The sequence below is a fragment of the Salvelinus sp. IW2-2015 genome, linkage group LG13 (genome assembly GCF_002910315.2).
Source record: "Salvelinus sp. IW2-2015 linkage group LG13, ASM291031v2, whole genome shotgun sequence".
Lineage (NCBI taxonomy): Eukaryota > Metazoa > Chordata > Actinopteri > Salmoniformes > Salmonidae > Salvelinus > Salvelinus sp. IW2-2015.
In genome coordinates this window covers 31,695,320-31,716,333 of record NC_036853.1, presented here as the reverse complement: position 1 = coordinate 31,716,333, position 21,014 = coordinate 31,695,320, and the positions used below count along the sequence as shown (strand labels likewise).

Sequence of the window (21,014 nt, the reverse complement as noted above, 5' to 3'; positions counted from 1 at the left end):
TGAGGGAACTCAGAGACAAACACACACTACATGATCTTGGAAACTATCCAAGAACCGAGATGCAAAACTGGATGCAATTCGCCTCTGTAGRTTCCAAATGAGCAATTATTTGATTAACTGACGTACATGTACCTTAGAGCACTAATCATGTTTGACATGGTATAGGATACCACTTCTCACATTCCTTTACTCTGCTACCACCCTTTATCCTTTGCCTCAGTGTTACAAGCCTACTCTTGAGCTAGTGAAAGGGAAAATTCTCAGGCCCTACACAGATTATCTGCCTTTGCTCACCGATTCAATGGGTCAAAGCAACTTAATGTTTTCTCCATCTGGGAAAAAAAACGGAACTACTTGACTTCACAAATCAAAGCAGTGTTCTTAGTTTGTACATAGTGTAGTATTATTTACCCTCTTGATGTTGCTCTTTTTCAATCATTTTTCAGTGTTCACGGTATTTGCTTGTTACCATGCAWCTTGGAACAAACATCCTAAATTTGAGAACGTAACTGAGATTAATTTGTCTTTTTCAATCTTTACCTCGACCGGTTTTGTGTATGGTGGCTGACAACCCCACCAAATAAATAAACTGCCTGAAACCCTTACATGGTAGTTTGTAATGCCCCCATGTCAATTGAATTCTTTCGGGGTTCCAACTTGTAACTTTTTAGTTTTTTGAAGCTCATGCTCTTGAAGGATGAGMTCACTAGAACTGCCTCTGTCTGAACATCAGTGAAGTACATATTCTTTACATAATGTTCTTTCATTGCCAGGGTTAATTTGATAGAGGTGTTTTAAGCCTACAAATATTGTAGGTTGTCTTGAACTGCAGGATCATTTGAGGTAAATTTGCACGAAAAAAGATGGAGATTGTCCACGTTAGTAACAATTGACTCAACAAGCATTAATATATTTAATTAACAGTGTATTTCATCAATGTACAACTGTGCTTTGTTTTTTTCCTATTATTTTGTACAATTTTGCATCACCAAAACATTTTCCTTTAGGTGGAGGCTCTCGGGTCATTAATATACTTTAATTCCACGTCAAATTGCCCACCATATATTGTTTGATTTGTATACATCACTGATAAATTAATCAAAATATACTGCAATATTCCCAGACTGATATAAAAAGTGAGATTATGGTCTTGTTAACATTCACTCACTGAATTGTGCTAGTAGTGTTATACTAAAGATTGTACTGTATTGAAAGGGGTAGTCTACGATTACAATAGATTGTTTTGCTTTCAGAAATATAGATATTTAAAAAAAATCCTGACTGCTGTGATGTTTCCTACCTCAAAATATTTGATACCTGTATGCAAAGTGTATACTGTGTTTTTGTTTTTTTCACATTTCCAGGGCCAATGATGGGCATGTCACAATGTTGTTGTCCATCAGTGCATCCAATACTTTTATTATTAGCTTCAAATTGATTGATCATTGAAATGAGAAATGGTTTCTAAAGTACTGTGTTCACTCCATGATTTAGCTATCTAATTTGTGAGATGTAGAACTAGAGAAAGTGAACTTATTGATTCACATTCACACAGCACAGGAACTTGAGATTTTGCCTTTGAAGAAAAAGAGAAGACTATGAATATAACCTTAAACACTAGTAATACGATGCCTCACTTAAGTGTGGAGGAAATGGCCTAACTWTAATTTGATGTACATTACCTTTCATTTCAAAGGCCTTCAAAAAGTCAGTCAAGTAGTATCTATCATAGGCAGCCATCTTGCAGACGTTCAGTAACAAATGAATTCCCTTGCTCAAATATATTATGGTCCGAAAGGCTGTGGATGTAGATTGTCTGTATTTATGTCAATCATTCAAATGTTGGTTTGTGTATTATTGCATACATTTAGCTTCAATGCTGGTGATGAAATCTGCTGTAAATGTCTGCTCATTTAACTCAATGACATGATACCATATGTGCTACTTGCTTGCAAGAGCTAGTTAGCTATTGTACTGTATTTGTTCCATGATCAGGGTGTAAAAGTGAATCAATGAGACAGTAATGTCACCTGCCCCAGTGTGAACACTAACTGTATGTATGTTAGAATCAAACACATTGAAAATAGTAATGTGCTATACAGCAGTGGTGGAAAAAGTACCCCATCCCTTCTGCCTCTGATCTGGTGCACACTACTGACACTCAGACATAATTTACAAAAGATGCATTTGTGTTTAGTGAGTCCCCCAGATCAGAGGCAGATCTTGATAACTGTGTGAATTGGACCATTTTTCTGTCCTGCTAAGCATTTAAAATGTAATGAGTACTTCTGGGTGTTAGGTATGGTATGGAGTAAAAGGTACATTATTTTCTTTAGGAATGTAGTGAAGTAAAAGTTGTCAAAAATATAAATAGTAAAGTACAGATACCTCAAAAAACGACTTAAGTAATACTTTAAAGTATTTTTACTTAAGTACTTTACACCACTGCTATACAGTATGTGAAGAACGAGGCCTTTGACACATAGCTCAGGCATTGTTGTACATGGCTCTAGCATGGAAGAGACCTGTGAGAGGAATAAATAGTATGACTATAACCARAACTGTTACCAGACCAACAAGTAAAACAGAAAAGCAGGTTACCTATCAAGTTGGGATGACAATTGACTTAACTGGTTTACCTGAAAGTTGGAATTATTCAACAGTAAAAARTAGAGATAGATTTTCTGATTGACACACCTGGATATGACTACATGAATACAAGAGCATTCATAACTGTATTATAATGTATTATCAAACAGGTTGTGTATCGAGAAACTGCAATCAAATAATGAAATAAAGTTTTTGTACTATGTATGCTATKTGTATGTGCTTTCTTTACAAGATTCAGAGATGGAGAAAACAATAGAATTGGGTTGCCAGTAATATGGAATATGCAGAATAGAATAATATAAAAGATCAGYGAAACCCAATCTTTGGGACCCAATCATGAAATGACATGGTGTTTTAGTCATAGAAAGATCGATCTATTACTTTGGTTTAAGTGACATCCGCTGGTTAAAATCAGATCGTTTTGAGGAGATGGAGAAACTCCAAGTTGCCACGCGTCGTCAATGGGCTGCGCGCTGCATTCTGGGAGATTACGGGACAAGGAGTGCACTCCTTCAAGCAGTAAATGGGAGTCAATTAGGCGCTTGCGCAAAAACATAACATTAACATGAATTACGTCAACAAGAAATACAATATTACGAATATTTTCCAAGATGTGAGATAATGAACTTGTTTTCTGTAAAATAATATAGCTTTAACATCGTGACATTGCGTACTTTCGAGGAAAATAGGCAGGTTTTCGACTCATACCCTGACTTTTAGAAGGAATTGCGTGACGATTCTCTTAGCAACCGCATGACACAGCATAACCACGTGAACGCGATTGGTTAACAGTCGGCTGGGTGGGGCGTAAAACGTCTCAATTCATCGGCTGGTGGGATTCATATTTCCTCCTTTCAAAGTATCTCTGTTAAAATCCACATGCTGCGTTCAAAACAACTGGGAACTTGGAAATCTCTGACTTCCGACCTCAGTTCGGTCAAAACAACTGGGAACTTGGAATAAAACTAGCTCCGAGTCAGAAAAATTGTTTTGAACTCGGAATTCCAACTCGGGCATCTTTCTAGAGCTCGGACTTTCCGACCAGAAGATCACTGACGTCATGATTTGACCTCATATTTTTCCAAGTTCCCAGTTGTTTTGAACACGGCAACACTACAGCACACACGGCTGATCCTGACATCATTGCAGAAATATTGGAGGTGGTAGGTGTGGTGAAGTTCTCGGAGCTGGAGGCTTGCACCGAGGGTCAGGATAAAGATGAGTCTGTGGCAGTAGGAGTGACGTTTTTGGAAAAAGTGTACCCTTGCCTTTTGAATGATACATTCAGGTAAGTTACAGGTAAGTTGACTGAGAACACATTCTCATTTACAGCAATGATCTGGGGAATAGTTACAGGGATGAATGAGCCAATTGTAAACTGGGGATGATTAGGTGACCATGATGGTATGAGGGACAGCATGGGAATTTAGCCAGGACACCAGGGTTAACACCCCTACAATAAGTGCCATGGGATCTTTAATCACCTCAGAGAGTCAGGACACCGTTTAACATCCCATCAGAAAGACAGCACCCTACACAGGGCAGTGTCCCCAATCACTGCCCTGGGGAATTGGGATATGTTTTAGACCAGAGGAAAGAGTGCCTCCTACTGGCCCTCCAACACCACTTCCAGCAGCATCTGGTCTTCCATCCAGGGACTGACCAGGACCAACCCTGCTTAACTTCAGAAGCAAGCCAGCAGTGGGATGCAAGGTGGTATGCTGCTGGAATACCACCCTGTGGTTTCAGGGTGGGTGAAAACAGAGTTGAGTGCTGTGGAATCGGTGAAGGTAACCAGAAGTGGTGTTGTAATAATTGTTTGTGTTTTTGCTGGTCAGACGGAGCAGGCGCTCTGTGTTCAACGAATGGGGGCAAGAGATGTGAATTATTTTGCTCTCAAGAAAAGTGCGCCATTGAAAGGAGTGATTACTGGGGTAGCRGTAAATGTGAAAGCTGACCAACTAAAGGGGAAGATTCCCAGTGCTTGTGATGCTCGTTGTTTGGTGCGACGCAGACAGTGTGGCATGAGTGGAGAAACAGAAGTCATTATCTAACACTCCAGTGTTAATGCTAAATTGTAATTATTTCGCCACTATGGCCTATTTATTGCATTACCTCCCTAATCTTACTACATTTACACATACTGTATATAGATTATTTTTATATTGTGTTATTGACTGTACATTTGTTTATCCCATGTGTAACTGTGTTGTTGTTTCTGTCAAACTGCTTTGCTTTATCTTGGCCAGGTCGCAGTTGTAAATGAGAMCTTGTTCACAACTGGCCTACCTGGTTAAATTAAGGTGAAATAAAAAAATGATTCTTTTGAGTTTTGATGTTGAGTCTTTGCCCGACAAAGTGATGATAGGATATATAAGTTATCCTGTACGAGCTTTTGTGCCTAATACATTAGGTTGTTACAGGTGTCAAGCTTATGGGCATGTGGCAGCAGTGTGTAGGAGGGAGGTTCCTAGGTGTGAGAAGTGTGCAGAAGGTTATGAGACAAAGGAATGTATAGCATTGGGGAAATAAGTGGTATGTGTTAATTGTAGGGGTGCCCATGGGGCTGGGATTCAGAAATGTCCCGTGCGAGAGAGGCAGGCTGAGGTTTCCAGGGTTAGAGTAGTGCAGGAGTTGTCATATGCTGAGGTGGTGAAGAAAGTAGAGGAGGATGKGTTAAGGGGGAGTGATCCTGAGAAGGGTGGTGTGAGTAGTAGATCTATACCTGTACAAAGGGATAAACCAACAAGTTATATATGTTTCAGTAAGATTGGATTTTTGGCATTTATAGCAATGGTTACCGGCTCCGACGCTCGTCGGATGTGGCAGGGCTTGCAAACTATTACAGACTACAAAGGGAAGCACAGCCGCGAGCTGCCCAGTGACACGAGCCTACCAGACGAGCTAAATCACTTCTATGCTCGCTTCGAGGCAAGCAACACTGAGGCATGCATGAGAGCATCAGCTGTTCCGGATGACTGTGTGATCACGCTCTCCGTAGCCGACGTGAGTAAGACATTTAAACAGGTCAACATACACAAGGCTGCGGGGCCAGACGGATTACCAGGATGTGTGCTCCGGGCATGTGCTGACCAACTGGCAGGTGTCTTCACTGACATTTTCAACATGTCCCTGATTGAGTCTGTAATACCAACATGTTTCAAGCAGACCACCAAAGTCCCTGTGCCCAAGAACACAAAGGCAACCTGTCTAATTGACTACAGACTCGTAGCACTCACGTCCGTAGCCATGAAGTGCTTTGAAAGGCTGGTAATGGCTCACATCAACACCATCATCCCAGAAACCCTAGACCAACTACAATTTGCATACTGCCCAAACAGATCCACAGATGATGCAATCTCTATTGCACTCCACACTGCCCTTTCCCACCTGGACAAAAGGAACACCTATGTGAGAATGCTATTCATTGACTACAGCTCAGCGTTCAACACCATAGCTCATCACTAAGCTAAGGAACCTGGGAATAAACACCTCCCTCTGCAACTGAATCCTGGAATTCCTGACGGAACACATCTGCCACGCTGATCCTCAACACTGGAGCTCCCCAGGGGTGCGTGCTCAGTCCCCTCCTGTACTCCCTGTTCACCCACGACTGCATGGCCAGGCACGACTCCAACACCATCATTAAGTTTGCAGACGACACAACAGTGGTAGGCCTGATCACCGACAATGACGAGACAGCCTATAGGGAGGAGGTCAGAGACCTGGCCAGGTGTTGCCAGAATAACAACCTATCCCTCAACGTAACCAAGACTTAAGGAGATGATTGTGGACTACAGAAAAAGGATCACCGAGCACGCCCCCATTCTCATCAACGGAGCTGTAGTGGAGCAGATTGAGAGCTTCAAGTTCCTTGGTGTCCACATCAACAACAAACTAGAATGGTCCAAGCACACCAAGACAGTCGTGAAGAGGGCACGACAAAGCCTATTCCCCCTCAGGAAACTAAAAAGATTTGGCATGGGTCCTGAGATGCTCAAAAGGTTATACAGCTGCAACATCGAGAGCATCCTGACCGGATGCATCACTGCCTGGTAYGGCAATTACTCGGTCTCCGACCCCAAGGCACTTCAGATGGTAGTACATCACTGGGGCAAAKCTGCCTGCCATCCACAACCTCTACACCAGGCGGTGTCAGAGGAAGGCCCTAAAAATTGTCAAAGACCCCAGCCACCCCAGTCACAGACTGTTCTCTCTACTATCGCATGGAAAACGGTACCGGAGTGCCAAGTCTAGGACAAAAAGGCTTCTCAACAGTTTTTACCCCCAAGCCATAAGACTCCTGAACAGGTAACCAAATGGTTACCCGGACTATTTGCATTGTGAGCCCCCCACCCCTCTTTTTACGCTGCTGCTACTCTTTGTTTATCAAATATGCATAGTCACTTTAACTATACATTCATGTACATACTACCTCAATTGGCCCGACCAACCAGTGCTCCCGCACATTGGCTAACTGGGCTATCTGCATTGTGTCCCACCACCCGCCAGCCCCTCTTTTTACGCTACTGCTACTCTCTGTTCATGATATATGCATAGTCACTTTAACCATACCTACATGTACATACTACCTCAATAAACCTGACTAACCGTGTCTGTATATAGCCTTGCTACTGTTATTTTCAAATGTCTTTTTACTGTTGTTTTATTTCTTTACTTACCTACACACACACACACCTTTTTTGTCGCACTATTGGTTAGTAAGTAAGCATTTCACTGTAAGGTCTACATCTGTTGTATTCGGTGCACGTGACTAATAAACTTTGATTTGATTTATCAACTGTACTGCAGGGTTGTACCGTAAGTCACAGACAATAGAGGTTGTGGTGGCAGCTGCAGAGAGGTATTTGGGTGTGCAAGACTTGACATCAGAAGAGGTACAGGGTGTGTTAAGTGGTGGTCCCATCCTTTCAGGCTGTAGGCCTTAGATGGTAGGGTATTTGTTGTATTCATTCGTTTTTTTGTTCATTTTTTTTCAAACAAAGTATAAGGGAGTTATACTCCAGTCTAGTAGGTGGCGGTAATGCAACATTTATTGGATGCCAACCTCTGTTAAACCTCATCGAAGAAGATGACATCATTGCAATGCGACAACTCGTATGAGATCACAGAGAAGCGCCACAGCACGCATGCGTGTTCAGATTTTCTAAAATACCACTAAGAAAGCAGTGTGCTTTCGTTGATTCTCAAGGACCGCGCAAACTCTGAATTTGCTGTTTATAATGTCAACGAGTGACTTTTATTTGAGATATTATGTCGGGCACAAGGGGAAGTTTGGACACGAGTTCTTGGAATTTGAGTTTAGACCAGACGGTAAGTTAAGCGGCAATTTGACTAATTAGCAACATTAGCCAGCTAACGTTAGCTAAGCATGCAAACGACTGCTTGCTAGCGGCATTTCCTGCGTTTCCTAATTTCTTTTAGCACAATTAGCTAGTTTTTGTAGTCGTGTGTTAAGTTATAACATGATCTCAGAAATACTTCAATTGCATAGTTACCCATAACCTCACTCATTTATTGTATCCAGCTAGCTATGTAGCTAGTTAGCAAACTAATGTATCCAAAATGCTTGATTAGTTTACAGTCGGTTTAAAAACGTCTGTGAACTAACGTTAACTAGTTATAAACAAATAACTACTCCTCAACAATAGCAGTGTATCAGCATTCACAACAAACGTGACGATAAGGCAATAAATGTAACTATCTTTTCAGGTAAGCTGAGATACGCGAACAACAGCAACTACAAGAATGATGTCATGATCAGGAAAGAGGTAACTTATAAAACTTACACTGAACAAAGAATTAAACGCAACATGAAACAATTTAAAATATTTTACTGAGTTAGAGTTCATTCACATTGCTGGGAATACAGATTTGTATCGTTCACAGAAACCTTAAAAAGAAAGGTAGAGGCATGGTTCAGAGGCATGGTTCAGAACTATGTCAGTAGCTGATGTAACCGCCATTTGCAGCGCGATACATCTCCTTCGCATAGAGTTGATCAGGCTGTTGATTGTGGCCTGTGGAATGTTGTCCCACTMTTCAATCGCTGTGCGAAGTTGCTGGATATTGGTGGGGACTGGAACATGCTGTCGTACATGTTSATCCAGAGCATCCCAAACATGCTCAATAGGTGACATGTCTGGCGAGTATGCAGGCCATGGAAGAACTKGGACATGTTCATCTTCCAGGAATTGTGTACAGATCCTTGCGACATGGGGCCGTTCGTTATCATGGTGAAACATGAGGTGATTGTGTCAGATGAATGGMACGACAATGGGCCTCAAGATCTCATCACGGTATCTCTGTGCATTGAAATTGCCATTGATAAAATGCAATTGTGTTCATTGTCTGTAGTTTATGCCTGCCCATACCATAACCCCATCGCCACCATAGGGCACTCTGTTCATAAAGTTGACATCAGCAAAACGCTTGCCCACACAACGCCATATATGCTGTCTGCCATCTGCCCGGTACAGTTGAAACCGGGATTCATCCGTGAAGCGCAACACTTCTCCAGCATGACAGTTGCCATCGAAGGTGAGCATTTGCCCACTGAAGTTGGTTATGACACCGAACTGCAGTCAGCTCAAGGCCCTGGTGAAGACAMCAAGTACGCACATGAGCTTCTCTGAGACGGTTTCAGACCGTTTGTGCAGAAATTCTTCGGTRGTGCAAACCCAGTTTCATCAGCTGTCAGTGGCTGGTCTCAGACAATCCTGCAGGTGTAGAAGTTGGATTTCGAGGTCCTGGGCTTGTGTGGTTACACGTGGTCCGCGGTTGTCAGGCTGGTTGGACCTACAGACATTTTTCTAAAATGACAAAGGAGGTGGTTTATGGTTGAGAAATGCACATTAAATTCTCTGCAACAGTTCTGGTGGACATTCCTGCCGTCCATTTGCATGCTCCCTCAACTTGAGACATCTGTGGCATTGTGTTGTGACAACTGCACATTTTAGTGGTATTTTATTATTCCCCGCACAAGGTGCATCTGTGTAATGATCATGCTTTTTGATATGCCACACCTGTCAGGTGGATGGATTATCTTGGCAAATGAGAAATGCTCACTAAGAGATGCAAACAAATTTGTGCACAGCATTTGAGAAATAAGCTTTTTGTGCCTTTGGAAAGTTTCTTGAATCTTTTATTTCAAATAATGAAACATGGGACTAACACTATACATGTAGCTTTTTTTCTTTAGTGTTTAAAGGATTTCTTGGTTACATTGATCAGTGTATGGCCCATCAATCCAATTTCTATGTGTGATGCTGCTTAAAACTATTGAATATGCCATCAAAACCTTATTGTGATTGTTCTCCACTACAGGCGTACGTACACAAAAGTGTGATGGAGGAACTGAAGAGGATCATAGATGACAGTGAGATCACCAAGGAAGATGATGCACTGTGGCCACCCCCAGACAGAGTGGGCAGACAGGTCTGTCCATTCACTCACACATACCTAAATAAATACTGATGCTTGTACAAGCATGGAGTATGTTGAGGAAAGCAGAGCGTCTCCTACTTATTGTGCTCTTGGCAATGTCTAGCCAAGCCTGTTTACTTAGTTATTTTAGCCCTCCTGGGGTTGTGACCTCGGTCCCGTCCTCATCAAACTTAAACAAATCTGTTCAACAAAATACATTTAACCGGTGTTCAATTCTGACCCTTTCAGCACAAGATGGGRCCTGGGCATAACCCCAGAAAGTTACAATGATTTAGTAAAAGTTATTTTATTYGTTGCTTGAATTACTAATCGTGTCTGKGGAGAGTTAACTTTTCCGAACCCTTAGGAGCTGGAGATCGTCATTGGGGATGAGCACATTTCCTTCACAACTTCCAAGATTGGTTCCTTGATTGATGTCAACCAGTCGAAGTAAGTAATAATACTACCTCAAATGATCTGGGAACTCTTGGAAGGATATATTCCTCCAATTTCCAAATTGACCCCTAGCCTCTATTTAGTAGTCACTGGTTGAGAACTGAGGATTTCATAGATGTAAGCAGAATAGTGTAAATTATACCTAGCTTACACCTATGTAATGCTCTCAGTTCTGCATAGCGGGGTTGATGTGGAATTGGGGGCCAGCTTCTTAAAAAAAAGTAATGTGTTTTCCAGGGACCCAGAAGGCCTCCGCGTGTTCTACTACCTGGTCCAGGATCTGAAATGTCTTGTCTTCAGTCTCATCGGGCTACACTTCAAGATCAAGCCCATCTAAGAGGAGTGGATGGTTTTTTCTCTGTTGGAAAATGTTTTATGTTTGCGCCGATTACAACATTTGTACATTTGCTTTTGATCGATTTGTTCTTTTTTTAATTTTAAATAAATGATTGGAAAAATGCCATGTTTTAATAGCCTTGGTTATCTATACATTTTTTAAGTTACTTACTGGAAGCCATAGCTGTGGTTTGGTCGATCTTGGTAGTATGAAAAACAGGTTGGAGAATTGCACACTACACTCTGTTGCTCTTGCCATACAGGGGTCAGTTTATTTCAGTATTTAGCTGAGCACACATGAACAGGAAGTTGTTAAAGGTGTGCTGAACTTCCTGATTTAGCCTCTGTTTCAATTCTCATTAGGAAATGGGACTGAGAATTAGATTTTGCGTTCTTTGGTCTGGGTGTTTCTTGAATGTGTGTGTGTTCAAATATGGGACGCGTTTGTATTTTCACTGCCAAAACAGTACACAGTCAGTCACCCTTCTAGATAACTTGAAACTGTCTGACCAGGTCTTGTCTGGTAGTAGCCTAGACCAGGGTTTCCCAAACTCGGTCCTKGGTGTACGTTCTGGTTTTTGCCCTAGCACTACACAGCTGGGGGTGGGGGGCGAGTTTGGGAAATCCTGGCCTAGATTTGCTAGCCAACTTCTTTCGCCAATTAGACTTTGAATAGCCTATCTGTGGAGCTAGTTAAGGACCGTCAATAAATAATGCAATGTAAATGAGACTTCATGTTGTACACCTTTTGTCTCATTAAATGCGTTTAATATTTGTATATGACTTTCTACCATTTATAGTTGGTTTGAGGTTAAGTCATTGACATTTGGAGCTATTGACATAAAAAAAAAGTTTTTTACTGATCTCTATTTAGCTCCATAGGGATATCGAATGTCAAATCTAATTGACCATASGTATTACGATCGGGTCACGTGCAGCTGCGCACTGAATTGATGATTACTTGGGTGCTGCCAGCTATGGGCAGGGTTGAAATAAACCCAACCAAAGGAAAACTGTTACGGTACCCTTCATTTCATGACAAACCATATTTTCCTAATTGTCTTGCAGATTTCCGTTTTGGACGAGACTGATTTTCTGACAAATTATTCTATTTACACGTTGTAGTACATTTTGACACTGGAATAAATGTTTGACTCATCGATGCCACAGGCCGTTTTAAAAATTAGAAGTTGCTTATTACGTAGAAAACAATGCGGTCACCCCGCTTCTGTTTTGGTACAAATCTGAGAGATGAGCCTGGAGAAATTAATAGACAGAGCTATGGATGCAAGGATGACCATCCATGGTATCAAAATGACCATGTTTTTAGGCTATACGGTATGTTTCAATTTACATGTTTAACAAACATAGCAGTAAAACAAGCTTGTATTTTAGATTATGGTGGGGTACGTATGACCGTTGAACTAAGCTCATGAGGCATTTATAAGTTATATTCAAGAATCAATGGGTATATTCATTCACAAGTCCAAAAATGTATGTAGAAATTAAGAATTCCAGCTTTAATTAGTCTAGTCAAAATTTATAATGAGAAAATATGCATATACATCTGTTATTTTGTAAAAAAAAAAATGTTTACACTACCCCAGTAAAGTTGTATGTAATACATTACCAGTGAACATTCCATAAGGCATAGAAGGAAATACATCTGCCTCTTAATAGCAAAGGTCTAAGGTATTGCTTTAAAATGTTTTTCACATCACAAATCAAAGTAGAGATTATAAATTGTCATACAAATCATGCGACAAATCATGCGACAAAGCTTGCTACACAGCAAAAAGGGTTTCAAGAACAAAGTGCTAMTCTGAATATCATACATTATCGATATATTACTAGATTTATTTTCCATATCAAACTAAAGGTCTTTACATGAGGTCATTCATTTAAACGTATTGGCCTCCAATATAAAAGTTAGTATGTATAAGGCTCTTGATAGATACATTGCAATGCCAGTTAGAAAGGGAAGACACATTGGTTCGAACACACTTGGAGATTTCATTGTTCTTCTTTCAGAATGTATTTGATGGGTATTTTCTTGGGCATCTATTATGAATTTGATAATGGACAGAACATTCATAGTTATCTACCTGACAGTATAGGAATATGCCCTCTACTGACCTATGCAGAGCTTGTGTTCGGTATCCCCTCTTATTAATTCATACCATCACTTCCAACCCACACTCTACGCTTGAGGGAAAGTACCTTTAAAACCTGACATTCACCCCAATGTACTATACAACTGCAGTCAATCATCCCGTGGCGAATCCCAACTTCCACTACAGTCTAATTTTCACTTGATGTGAATGGGTGACTGGGTTAAAATTCTACTGAAGTGGAAGTTAGAATTTGCATTTGTAGTGGAGGTAAAAGTCAGATGGACTTTTCTTTAGCTGAGAGGCTTTCCTTCAATAACAGAGAAAATGTCCTCTAGAGACTTATGAACACACTGCAGGAACTCGTGAACATTACGCTCTGGGTAACTAGACACATTACAGCAGATCCACTCATCATGGACGCCATAGCCCACCCCAAAGCCGTTARGCACCACGGGCCTATGTAGGCTGGGTCCTGGTACAAGCTGTGTAGGGCCTGGCCCTTGGAGTTGGCTAAGTACTTCATGGCAAACAGATGCCGGTCGAAGCCTTGGGCTGGTGGCGAAAATGCAGAGAAACAGGGACAATATGTGGAAATGACATTGGTCAAATAAAAKTCAAATTGGTAACATTTGAGACCATAAGCTAATTTACATGAAGCCCTCTGGTTTATTTTCTTACCTTGACCAATTCTGTTTCACTTCAAATCAAGTTTATTTTATATAGCCCTTCGTACATCAGCTAATATCTYGAAGTGCTGTACAGAAACYCAGCCTAAAACCCCAAACAGCAAGCAATGCAGGTGTAGAAGCACGGCGGCTAGGAAAAACTCCCTAGAAAGGCCAAAACCTAGGAAGAAACCTAGAGAGGAACCAGGCTATGAGGGGTGGCCAGTCCTTTTCTGGCTGTGCCGGGTGGAGATTATAACAAACATGACCAAAGTGTTCAAATGTTCATAAAATGACCAGCAATGGTCAAATAATAATCAGGAGTAAATGTCAGTTGGCTTTTCATAGCTGATCATTAAGAGTATCTCTACCGCTCCTGCGGTCTCTAGAGAGTTGAAAACAGCAGGTCTGGGACAGGTAGCACGTCCGGTGGACAGGTCAGGGTTCCATAGCCGCATGCAGAACAGTTGAACTGGAACAGCAGCAAGGCCAGGTGGACTGGGACAGCAAGGAGTCATCATGCCCGTAGTCCTGACGCATGGTCCTAGGGCTCAGGTCCTCCGAGAGAGAGAAGAAGGAGAGAATTAGAGAGAGCATACTTAAATTCACACAGGACACCGGATAAGACAGGAGAAGTACTCCAGATATAACCAACTGGCCCTAGCCCCCTGACACAATAAACTACTGCAGCATAAATACCGGAGGCTGAGACAGGAGGGTCAGGAGACACTGTGGACCCATCCGATGATACCCCGGACAGGGCAAACAGGAAGGATATAACCCCACCCACTTTGCCAAAGCACAGCCCCACACCACTAGAGGGATAACTTCAACCACCAACTTACCATCCTGAGACAAGGTCGAGTTATAGCCCACAAAGATCCCACCACAGCACAAACCAAGGGGGGGCGCCAACCAGACAGGAAGATCACGTCAGTAATCAACCCACTCAAGTGACGCACCCCTCCTAGGGATGGCATGAAAGAGCACCAGTAAGCCAGTGACTCAGCCCCTGTAATAGGGTTAGAGCAGAGAATCCCAGTGGAGAGAGGGAACCGGCCAGGCAGAGACAGCAAGGGCGGTTCGTTGCTCCAGAGCCTTTCCGTTCACCTTCACACTCCTGGGCCAGACTACACTCAATCATATGACCTACTGAAGAGTGAGTCTTCAGTAAAGACTTAAAGGTTGAGACCGAGGTCTGCGTCTCTCACATGGGTAGGCAGACTATTCCATAAAAATGGAGATCTATAGGAGAAAGCCCTGCCTCCAGCTGTTTGCTTAGAATTCTAGGGACAATTAGGAGGCCTGCGTCTTGTGACCGTAGCGTACGTGTAGGTATGTACGGCAGACCAACTCGGAAAGATAGGTAGGAGCAAGCCCATGTACGCTTTAAGGTTAACAGTAAAATTTTGAAATCAGCCCTTGCTTAACAGGAAGCCAGTGTAGGGAAGCTAGCACTGGAGTAATATGATCAAATTTCTTGGTTCTAGTCAGGATTCTAGCAGCCGTATTTAGCACTAACTGAAGTTTATTTAGTGCTTTATCCGGGTAGCCGGAAAGAAGAGCATTGCAGTAGTCTAACCTAGAAGTAACAAAAGCATGGATTAATTTTTCTGCATCATTTTTGGACAGAAAATTTCTGATTTTTGCAATGTTACGTAGATGGAAAAAAGCTGTCCTTGAAACAATCTTGATATGTTCGTCAAAAGAGAGATCAGGGTCCAGAGTAACACCGGGTCCTTCACAGTTTTATTTGAGACAACTTTACAACCATCAAGATTAATTGTCAGTTTAACAGAATATCTCTTTGTTTCTTGGGACCTAGAACAAGCATCTCTGTTTTGTCCGAGTTTAGAAGTAAATGTTTTCAGCCATCCACTTCCTTATGTCTGAAACACAGGCTTCTAGCGAGGGCAATTTTGGGGCTTCACCATGTTTCATTGAAATGTACAGCTGTGTGTCATCCGCATAGCAGTGAAAGTTAACATTATGTTTTCGAATGACATCCCCACTTCACATGTTTTTCTTTTTTTGTTACCTCTGTTTTTTTTAATGTGTGAATAAATAGTCAACAGTATATTAATGGTGTAATGAATTTACCACATAGTCAATCAAAAATCTGAAGAAAAATGTAGTGCACTCACCCATGGCTGCCTCTTTGGTGAGCTGCCAGGGATATTTGGAGCATTTGCCCGAGCATGCCTATCAGTTGGTCAATGCTGTGTTTTCCTGGTAGTTGCACAAAGGCCTGAGCACAGCGCTGTGTGTGTATTGTAGCAGGCCGGATGGTCTCTGTACAACCGTGTCTAAACGCTGCAGTGCTACAGGACTCATAGGTGGCCACTGTCTGTCCATACTGCCTAAGGAAGCCCATCTGGAACGCCAGCTGAGCAATGGCGTCCGGACTCAGCTTCTTCTTCTTCAGCTGTTCCTTCCCGCCCTTCAATTGATAGATATAGATAATTGTTTTATTAATCCCCAAGGGGGAATTGATTTGTCAGCAGCACTAATAAGTTAAAAACATACAAAGGACAGGGGACAGCAACAATACACATTAAAGTGCAAAACAGTTGCATTAAGTTTTAACAATGGTCAGGTTAAGTGCTACAACAAACAACCGATCCATCTACTGCACCTTCATGAACTGCATGGCGTCAATGGTGAGTTTAGAAACAGCAGCATGGAAGTTCTCTTTGGCCCCATTCTCCAGCTCTGCGTCCAGGTTGAACTAGAGTCTCCTCACGGCGGAGGCTGAGTCCACGGCTGCAGGCTGGGAGCCAGTATTCACCAGAGAGTTCTCCGTAGAGTCCTTGAACACCTCGTTCTGGAAGCGCAGCACAGCCATGCCGTCGCCCCACGAGTGCTCAAAGTTGATGGCGGCGTTTCCGCATTTGGTCATGATGATGCTGAATGACTTGTCATAACAGCGGTTGGTGCCGTCCCCGTGCAGCATGTTGTGGGTGACGTGGATGTGGTCCTTCATGCTCTCGTCATCTAGACAGACAGAAGAGGGCGCTGTCTACAAGACCCAGCACCTGAATTGAATTGACATTTTTTTATTTAAAAAATAACACATACATTAACAAGATGTGCATCTGATCCCAGAGGATATAACTTGATCCTCAATAGTAAAACAAATATTATCTAATGATAAAAGACAAGACAAAAAGTTACAAAACACAAACATTGAACTTGAAGGATAACAAAATATTAACCTCTCCATTCCCAGCGGCCAGGAGCTTCTCCCTCAGTCCTGCCCATGTGKCCCTGTTCTCACTGGTCAGCAGCCCCAGTGGGTGGGCTGAAGCCGGGGTCGGGTCTGACTGGATGTACTTCAGGTGGGCCTGGATCTCCGCTGGCTTCACCAGGTTCCAATCGTGGTCCATCATGTCAAACACATACATGTTGCCTTGACTCATCACCAGAAGGTGACGTCCTTTCGGGTCTGTGAAGAGCTCATCTTTCACTTGCTTAGGGGTGCGAGTGGCACTGAAGAGGCGKAAGTACTGAGACATGTCCAGAGGGTAGGCGTTCACCATGAAAGCGCCATACCTATAAATTAAAGAACATCAAGAATGTAACCACTCGTGAACAGTTTTTTTGAATGTTGTTTCTTTTGAATAGTTACTTGTTATGTTTCACTATATTGGATCACTCCAATATATTGGTATCACTCCGCGGCGGAGGGATACATCCGAGGTGAAGATTTACAGATTCASTCCTGTGTACACCTGTGTCACGGCTGGGGTCCGYCCCTATATGTAGACCCCATGGCCGCGACACACRTTCTCTTTCATTTTCTCGGCGGACRTCCGTATGGTTTGAGATACAAACTTTCTGAAGTTCACTTGGTAAGTTACTGGTAAGTGTAATATCTTGYGTGGAAGTATACTCACTGGCTGTTTGCAGCCTGGAGCAGCTGGCCACACGGTCAGCCCCTTCTCTTGAGTGCTCCACTCGCTGCGAGCGGTTGATCTGTATCTTTCGCCCGTAGTTTGTTTTTACTTGTGTTTCATTAGCGTTACACTAYGACTCCGTGTGCATCCATTAGTATGGTGTCTCTTGCTGCCACAAACTGTACCTTACACAACTTGCCGACTGGCTTGTTCTATGTGTGTGTTGCGAATGACTTTAACATGCTGCTTTCCACGCCGTAGGTTCTCTGATAATTATCCTGCAGGGCTTTCCCCTGCAGAGTAAGAGTATCGTGGTGGGCTTTCCACTACGTTGTGACATTAACTTTGGAGTTCCTTAATGGAGTTACTCCATATTGTGCTGTTTTTACTGCTTGGATATTAAACCGGCTAGGTAATATTGCAGTTGGCGTAAAACAAAAACACAAATAAATCAAATCCATTACCTGGTTGCTGTTTTTGTATCTGCCTGTTTTTCCTACAAGTGTCTTCCCCTGTGTTTGCAGAGGTACTGGGTAATTTATCCCTCACTGGGTTCCTATTCCTCTAAGGGTCACGACATAGCTCTCCCAGGGCGTCGGACCCCTGCTCCGTGGCCTTGTTGGCTTGGCTGATCTTATGGCTTCCCTTTTTGACAGGTGTGATGGTGGCATCCCCCTGGGGATCCACATACCTCATGTATGCACTGCCTGGGTTTGAGCCACGCGGAGAGGGCAGTGGAGCGCCGTACTGGATGCCTATTTGGTGTTCTCAGAACGCCTGTACCTGGCGCGATTGGAGGTCATGCGCGAGTGGGTCGGCCAGGCTTGGGCTCAGGCTGGGGACGAGCTCCCTCCCTCAGGAGTGGTGCGGCAGCGAGCTGTTAGTCCCTCTACTGGGCCCAGTACCCCTCCCAGGAAGCATGGCCGGAGCCACCGCAGGCAGAGCCCATCTGCTGCCAATCCTGGACGGGGGCATGAGTCGGACCGCTGGGACCACCTTGAACGGAGGGCGCATGCCCTGCGTCAGGAGGTTGATCGCGTCGATGGGGACRACAGCTGTTCCCTGTTGGCCAGTGATAGGCTGTTCCTGGGGGGCGATGCTGGCACTGGTCACCACCGTGAGCGGAGCTACCAAGCTGACAGGCCATCAGAAGCCGCCAGCGGGGCTTTATCGCCCTCCAGCGTCTCGAGAGGCTATGAGGAGTCTACTCACTTGKCTAGCCACTGCACTGGACATCAACTGGTGGACAGTGATGACTCTCCATCTGTTCCCATCTCTGCCGAGTTCCACGAGGCCTTGCAGGAGGGCCGGGCCTCTGCCAGCGTAGAACCCAGAACTGAAGGCGGGACCCCCCAGAGTCTTTGATGCGGATTTGAAAGTCACATATGGGTCCTTCTGCTCTCTTGTTCGCCTTACCAATGCAGCCATGCTGCTGCAGAACTACCTGCAGAGTCTGTTTTCCTGGCTGCAGGAGGGCACATAGGAGCTCTTCCGGGAAGTGATGGTGGTGTCTCGACTGCTTTCACTGCCCTATAGGGATGTGTCCGGCACCAACGGACGGGCCATGGTGCAGGTGGTTACCTCCCGGCTCCATCTCTGGCTGGCCCAATTCCGTCTGCCAGCTGCTCTCCAGAGCACATTTACCACTCACCCCATCACCCCAGGGCTGGCGTTTTGGCCCAGGGGTTGATAACATTCTAGAGCARACCGATAAGGTTCATAGGGACCGGGAGACCCTGAGACGGTTCATGCCGCCTCCTCAGGCMCCGGGTCCAAGGCAGAYGGACCGTCGCCACCCACCTGCACCCGAACGACGGTGGGGTCCCTCTCCTGCCCCATCGCCCATTGCCTCGTGCTAAGGGACGACAGCGGGGAGGGGCACAGCGTGAGGTAAAGCAGCCTGTTTTTCCCCACACGGGTCTTCCCCGTTTTTTTGCAGAGGTACTGGGTAATTTATCCCTCACCGGGTTCCTATTCCTCCAAGCAGGTCACGACATAAGCTCTCCCAGGGCACCAGAACGGCTAGGTGGAACGGCTAATTGGGTTCTACTCCACTTATTTTGTGGTCCTAAAAAGAGACGGAAGGTTTTGACCGATTCTGGACCTCCGCAACCTCAATGGGTACTTGAARGTACTGAGGTTCCACATGCTATCCTCAGCCGCGTGTTGCAGGCCATGTCCAGGGACCAGGGGCTTGTGACGCTGGACCTGAGGGATGCGTACTTCCATGTTCCTGTTCACCCAGCTCATTGTCAGTACCTCCGATTCACATTCGAAGGGACAGCTTACGAATTCATGGTTCTTCCCCTCGGCCTCTCCTTGGCACCCTGCACTTTCACAAAGTGCATGGATGCTGTCCTGGCACCTCTCACATCCCGAGGATTGTTGATCATAAATTACRTGGACGATTGGCTGATTTGTGCTCCGACCAGGACCCAGGTCCTGTCAGACAGAGATATGCTCCTGACCTACATCGGYGGGCTGGGCATTACTATAAACGACAAGAAGAGTCATCTGAAGCCCTCCCAGAGGGTGGCCTTCATTGGCATGGAACTGGACTCAGTCCTCATGAGAGCACGCCTGCCCACCAGAAGGGTTCAGGCTATCTTATCTTGCCTGTTGGGCTTGCTGACGGCGGCCTCATTGCTGATTCCCCTCGGCCTGCTCCATCTCTGGCCTCTTCAATGGTGGTTCAACTCCCACCGGCTGCACCTGAAGCGCCACCGTCACCGACAGCTGMGGGTGACCGCACAGGGCCTCAGGGCATTGTTGAGATGRTGCTGTCGCTCCTTTTTMTCGGGGGGGTTGGAGATGCTGAGGATGTGCCGCCGGGAGCTGGTCAGCACAGACACYTCCCAGATCGGYGTGACCAAGGGCAAGTCGGCCAGTGGCTTTTGGCTACCCCCTTGGAGTGGCAGGTACATCAATACACTAGAGCTCTGAGCTGTACTGCTGGCCCTGCGGCCTTTCCTTCCACATCTGAAAGGAAGACATGTCCTGGTGAGAACAGACAACACCACAGTGGTGGCTTACATCCACCATCAGGGTGGACTGAGATCCCACCGCCTCAATCTTATAGCACGGGAGCTCCTTCTCTGGGCTTAGGAATGTCTAGCGTCTCTACGTGCAACGCATGTACCTGACATCCTGAATGTGGCAGYGGATATGCTCTCGAGGCAGGGCCCGCCACCTTGGGACTGGAGCCTACATCCCCAGGTGGTGCAGCACCTGTGGAACAAGTTTGGGAGGGTGCAGATGGACCTGTTTGACTCCCTGGGCAATGCACACTGCCCCCTGTGGTACTCCATGTCGGAGCCACCAGGGCCTCTAGGCTTGGATGCTCTGGCTCATGATTGGCCAGGACTGGAGCTTACGCACCCCCCCTTTTCCCCTGATCCAGGCTGTGCTGAACAGGACCAGGTTTGCGGAGCATTGTCTGCTGCTGGTGACCCCATACTGGCCCAGATGACCCTGGTTCAGCCTTCTCCTGT

At 44.6% G+C, this 21,014-nt stretch overlaps 1 protein-coding gene and 1 pseudogene across 1 annotated transcript; one reads left to right on the top strand and one right to left on the bottom strand.

Annotated features, from left to right (window-relative positions):
* The first annotated feature begins 7,740 nt into the window (after positions 1 to 7,740).
* LOC111971197 (protein mago nashi homolog) lies at positions 7,741 to 10,972 on the top strand. The gene is made up of 5 exons (XM_023997988.2): positions 7,741 to 7,944; positions 8,344 to 8,402; positions 9,958 to 10,068; positions 10,424 to 10,506; positions 10,750 to 10,972. The coding sequence occupies exons 1-5, from the start codon at positions 7,854 to 7,856 to the stop codon at positions 10,847 to 10,849; spliced, it is 444 nt and encodes a 147-aa protein (XP_023853756.1). The 5' UTR covers positions 7,741 to 7,853; the 3' UTR covers positions 10,850 to 10,972.
* Positions 10,973 to 13,047: 2,075 nt separating this feature from the next.
* Positions 13,048 to 18,219, bottom strand: LOC111971225 (carnitine O-palmitoyltransferase 2, mitochondrial-like; annotated as a pseudogene).
* Between the last annotated feature and the right edge of the window lie 2,795 nt (positions 18,220 to 21,014).